Source organism: Austrofundulus limnaeus, unplaced genomic scaffold (assembly GCF_001266775.1).
Source record: "Austrofundulus limnaeus strain Quisiro unplaced genomic scaffold, Austrofundulus_limnaeus-1.0 Scaffold81, whole genome shotgun sequence".
Lineage (NCBI taxonomy): Eukaryota > Metazoa > Chordata > Actinopteri > Cyprinodontiformes > Rivulidae > Austrofundulus > Austrofundulus limnaeus.
The window spans coordinates 56283-62380 of record NW_013952483.1 but is presented as its reverse complement, the minus strand read 5'-3'; the positions used below and the strand labels follow the sequence as shown (position 1 = coordinate 62380).

Genomic DNA, 6098 nt, shown 5'->3' with positions numbered 1-6098 from the left:
ACACACCAAGGTGGATTACTTGGACTGCGAGTTAAGTATTGGGACRATTAAAGCAGGTTTTCTGCTCTTTTGAGCCGTTTTCAAATCAGTTGGATCAAAGTTTTTCCTGTCCCTCCCCCCCTCCTCTTCAACTATGGCGGCGGCCAGGTTCACCAGCGGCTCGGTGTKGCTGCTGTGCGGGATGTGCGGGCTGTTTCTCTCGCCCGCTTCCGCTCAACATTACAACAGCGAAAGTGGGATATCCGTGCCGGAGCACGGCTTCTGCCAGCCCATCTCCATCCCACTCTGCACCGACATCGCCTACAACCAGACCATCATGCCGAACCTCCTGGGCCACACGAACCAGGAGGACGCCGGGCTCGAGGTGCACCAGTTCTACCCGCTGGTGAAGGTCCAGTGCTCCGCGGACCTGAAGTTCTTCCTGTGCTCCATGTACGCCCCGGTGTGCACGGTGCTGGAGCAGGCCATCCCGCCGTGCCGGTCGCTGTGTGAGCGCGCGCGACAAGGGTGCGAAGCCCTGATGAACAAGTTCGGCTTCCAGTGGCCCGAGCGCCTCCGCTGCGAGGGGTTCCCCGTCCACGGCGCCGGTGAGATCTGCGTGGGCCAGAACACGTCCGAGCCCAACAGCCCAGCCTCCGTATCCCCCTACCCTCCTGATCCCGTGACCCTCCCACCCATCGGTGGTCGACCCCCTCACCGTTCTCCCGTAAACAACCAGCCGCACCAGTTCTCCTGCCCACTCAAGCTGGAGGTGCCCCCCTACTTGGGCTACAGATTCATGGGGGTCAAAGACTGCGGGGCCCCATGTGAGCCAACAAAACCAAGTGGAATCATGTATTTCCGCGAGGATGAGGTGAAATTTGGCCGCCTGTGGGTGGGCATCTGGTCCATCCTGTGCTGCGTGAGCACCTTGTTCACGGTTCTCACATATCTGGTGGACATGAGGCGGTTCCGATATCCTGAGCGGCCTATCATCTTCCTGTCTGGGTGCTACTTCATGGTGGCTTTGGCCTACGCCGCCGGGTTCTTCCTGGAGGACAAAGTGGTCTGCGTGGACAGGTTCAAAGTGGACGGCTACAGGACTGTGGCTCAGGGGACCAAAAAGGAGGGCTGCACCATCCTCTTCATGGTGTTGTACTTTTTCGGCATGGCCAGCTCCATCTGGTGGGTGATCCTGTCCCTGACGTGGTTCCTCTCTGCCGGGATGAAGTGGGGCCACGAGGCCATAGAAGCCAACTCCCAGTACTTCCACCTGGCTGCGTGGGCGGTCCCGGCCATCAAGACCATCACCATCCTCGCGATGGGCCAGGTGGACGGAGACGTGCTGACCGGGGTCTGCTTCGTGGGGATCTTCAATGTGGACGCCCTCCGCGGCTTCGTCCTGGCCCCGCTCTTTGTCTACCTGTTCATCGGCACCTCCTTCCTCCTGGCSGGGTTCGTGTCCCTGTTCCGGATCCGCACCATCATGAAGCACGACGGCACCAAGACGGAGAAGCTGGAGAAGCTGATGGTTCGGATCGGCGTGTTCAGCGTGCTCTACACGGTTCCGGCCACCATCGTCATCGCCTGCTACTTCTACGAGCAGGCCTTCAGGGAGCACTGGGAGCGGACCTGGCACATGCAGACCTGCAAGCGCTTCGCCATGCCCTGTCCGGTCCACAACTTCGCCCCCATGACCCCGGACTTTACCGTGTTCATGATCAAATACCTGATGACCATGATAGTTGGGATCACCTCTGGTTTCTGGGTTTGGTCCGGGAAGACCCTTCAGTCCTGGCGGCGGTTCTACAAGCGCCTCAGCAATGGGAACCATGGGGAGACAACAGTGTGAAGTTTTTATTTGGGATTAAAACGAGGCCACTGATTGGGCTGCACAGTTTATCATCCTGGCAGTGTCAGTGTTCACAAATCACAAAGAACTTGCTTGGACTGTAAATCACAGGCCCATTTATTTCAAGAATCATGAATTCATTTTCTGCCTAATGTGGTTGATCTAACAGACTCACCAGCCTTGACGCCCACACCTGATGATTGTGATGACAGTGAGGAAAATGTGGGTTTATCACAACTCATATATATTACACAATATTCTATGTTTTCCTGCTTTAGTGCAGCCTTAGCCACTGATGTTTTGTGAACACAACAATGAAAATGAGGTCAGATAGCTTTCATTTCAACACTCCTAGCTGTGTTTTTTTTTTTTTTTTTTTTTATTTCCTGTCCAACCCCCTCCAAAGTTTCCTAGTGGACTAACTGAGGCGTCAAGCAGTTTGTCTTAACTGCAGTGAGGAAAAAGGTCAAAGGTTTATCCCCTGGAACAAACTGGGAAATGGCGCCGAGACTAAACATAAATTACTCTGCCTCTTAGTTGGAGACTGGGAAGCTTTAAAACGTTTTAGACCCACGAGTTTGTGTTTATGTGCCGAAAGGGATGTTTTCGCCCATGCCTGTCTGCCTGTTAGCAAAATATCTCATGACCAAGAGACTGGATTTGAACTAAACATCCAGAAGGTGATCATTGGATGTAGATTTGATTAGCATTCGGAGCAGCCTTAAGAAATCACAAAAATAAGAGCTGTGCTGGCAAAATTGAGTCACAATATTTGTTTCACTGTTGAGTTTATGTTGGCAAATTCTTCGTACCAAAACCCTTAAATTGATATATATTTTAGCTAAAATTAGATTTATCACCTGGCTAGCCACAACCTACTTTTGTTTACAAAGGTGTTTGTTTAAAAACGGTGTTTGTTTAAAAACGGTGTTTTCTGGTGTGATGTCATCAGGAATTCCAGCCTGTGAGGTAAAGGATTATTTCTAAAGACTTATTTGTTAGAAAACATTCATTTCAATGTAGATTTTCTGTTTTAGTTACTGGGATTGTTATATGGTGTCTTTATGAACTCATTTTTACACAAATCTAAGCAAAAATCTGTATAATTTTGACTCATTTTGCCAGCACGGGTCGTTAATGGCTTCACCTTTTCAAGCCTTGCAGATTTTTAGAAAAGAAATGGTAGTAGCTGACAGTCATCCTAAACACTTGAACCACTAACGAATCTTGCAATATCACGAGATTGAGCATAATCGTTAATTTTCATGATTTGACCAACGTGGCTTCATTTTTTTTCTCTTTTTAGTTTAAAACTCTGGTGTAAAAGGCGGCGGACGACGTTTAAAACTACTCTTTTTGTTTGTTTTTAATGTTCCAGACTGATGAATTGGTGGTTCCTGTTCTGAATGTTCACTCCGAAGATGAATGAAGTTTTTTACTGGTTTGCACAGTTATTCTTATATAAAAAATATCTATATAAATATATACTGTTACACTACATGATGACCTGGAACTTGCATTTTTATGGAGACCACACACACACACACACACATTTGAGACACAGCAGCTCATTGTTGGTCTCTGTGTGTGGTCTCTTTTACCCATCAAAAAGACTTCTTTTTAATCTTTTAAGACACCCAAAGCACCATTTCAGTGATCCACATTTAATCCGTGGGAGTACAAACGCTAAGATGTTATTTCATCCTGGATTGAGTYGACTGTACGAGTTTACACACGTTTATTCTGTTCGGTGCGACCCGATTTGCCTTACTTTAAAAAAAAAAATCACATGAAGTGTTATGTGTCTTTACAAGCAGACTGAACTTTTATTATTATTATTTGTTTTAGTATTCAGGCTACTTTTACAGAAGCAGAGAAAGAAACTGCATGTTTTCTCTGCTGTCTTTTTTTAAATGTTTGATGTTCTGTGTTGGAGAAATGTCAAGAAGGTCAGATGTCTGAGGGGGCAGAATCACCTCAGTGTATAAAGTTGGTTTTGTTTATAACAGAAATAGGACAACGAATCACAGTTTAACCAGACGGCGAGGGGGGAAAGTGATTATTTTTCTAAATCTAACTTTTAGCCTTTTAATACAGGAGAGAAAACTACGTGTCTTTATTAAAACGTGATTCATCATTACTGCTTGCGGTTCGCTCGGCTGTTTGAAACGGGAGATTTTCACCTCTCAGACTAAACAATAAAATTAGGATTTTTGTGCCAAGGCTGAGTCAGCTGCCAGGACCTTCTGTTTCTCGTCATGTAGCACGTCGTCCCGCATGCTTCACTTATAAGTAATGAATGGAGGTACTCTGCAGCGCTGGGGGAACAGCTCACAGCATTATGACCTTCCACAGAGTTGGCATTGTGGTTAATTTAATTTCTAACTCTGCCGTTAATGCTAAAACAAAATGTGCGTACTTTATACCCATCTTCGTTCTGTATTTAAAAGCGGTTTGTATATAAAACCGTGCCTTTTTCCTTGTTTCTCCCCCCCCACATGGATGTGCTACATACCTCAAGCTCAGAAAGCAAGTGTAAATGTCTTTGCATCCGGTTTTTACCAAACAACGTAATCCTGTTTCTGTCTGGAGGCAGCTGAAATCTGCCCGTGTCAAAATAAAATACCAGACTGAATTGTTTATTATTTTGTTTTCAGAAGGAAAACTGGTGATTTTTTTTTTATTTTTTACTAGAACATATGCAAACCAGCAAGAAAACAGACTGTTTTTAAATCAAATTGTATTTATGGGGGATGCTCATGTTTGTGTCTTTTTTTTACTTGTATTTTTTTAAAATGAGATAAGCCCATTGTACGTGTACAGCTTGAATAAAAGTGTTAAAGTTTGTAATCTGTTGTTTGTTTTCGGTTCAGCTCGAGTTGATAAAACAGCTCAGGTGCAGTTGGAGGTGTTTTGTGAACATATCTGCTGTTTGTTGTTAAATAAGTTCACATCTGCACATTTTTTTACTTAAACTGTAGCTTTATTATATGCAGGTTCTGAGAATAATCTTATTCTTTCTTTATCAAGGTTTAGTAAGATGTTTGACACTTAAGATGCTGTGACATTATTCCCTTCTGCTCCTCAGCATCTATATTCTACAAATGTTTGACCTGAAATCTGTTKAATACCAGAAAACAGCTTCTCTGTAAACCACAAACACAATTTAAGAGAAGTTTTTCATATAAATAGTGATAACACCTTAAAAATATTCTTGGGATAAACAAACACTATAAACCTCAACACTAAAGAAAACACAAAAGTGGACAAGTTTTAGTAAAAAAACGTAGTTTTAATCAACGCTGCAATTAACTTTAATGCTATCCTATCTGCTCCYGTTCATTTCCAGCTAAATATGATCTTTAAATCTTTTTTTACATTTATCATTATTTTTTGTACATGTATATTTCAAACCATGTTTCTAGATATTTTCTTAATTGTATACTTTTAATAAGAATAAATACTAGAAAAACATGGTCACCCATCAGATTATTGCATCAGTTGAAATGATAGAAATTTTACAATTTGATTGATCACAATATCTGACAGGTTATATGAGACTTATTCAATCAAAATTTGTTAAGAGAGTTATAATCTCAAGGGAATAGAGAGTACATCAGTTCAAGGAAAAAGACTGGAATAATCTTAAATTTGATATTAAAACTGCCTGAACAATGTGTATTTTGAAGAAAAGAGTTTGTTCGAAGAAATACAATACGGCATAGTATGTGTTGACATGAGTTGCATGGTCGGTACAAAGGGCATGAGTTAAAATTTTTACTATTAAAAGTTTCTTTTAAAAACTGGAATAGAAGATGGTATTTTGAACAAATGTTACAAATGTGTTCATTCCATCCAATATATTTACAAAATACACAACTATAAATGCACGTTAGAGGTTTCCCTGCTTTGACACACCTGATTCAGATGGCTGCAGTTCAACAAAAGCCTGTTAATCAGTTATTACTATAAATAAGCTGTGTTGAAGCAGGAAAACATCTCAAACGTGCAGGGCAGTGTTCCTTGAGGACCAGGGTTGAAAAACACTGCATTACAGGGACAAAGACACACAACTATCCACACTCTCTGTTTCCCCTTGATTCACACAGAAACTCTGGACTAAGAACCCTCCACTGCTGCACAGAGTTCAAATGACTTATTAGTAATAATGACTTATATCTGCCACAGTACATTAGAATTATCATGAGGAATCTTTAACATTAAGATTAGACAGTAATTAGACAGTCAAATATTCACATGTATAAAT

The 6098-nt window shown here is 42.8% G+C and overlaps 1 protein-coding gene across 1 annotated transcript; it reads left to right on the top strand.

Moving 5' to 3' along the window:
• Positions 1–244: 244 nt before the first annotated feature.
• On the top strand, positions 245–4681 carry LOC106519701 (frizzled-7-A; the record flags this gene model as incomplete). Its single annotated transcript, XM_014011474.1, is given in 1 exon segment — positions 245–4681. A coding segment is annotated over 1 exon segment (1587 nt), but the record flags the coding sequence as incomplete, so codon positions are not given.
• Between the last annotated feature and the right edge of the window lie 1417 nt (positions 4682–6098).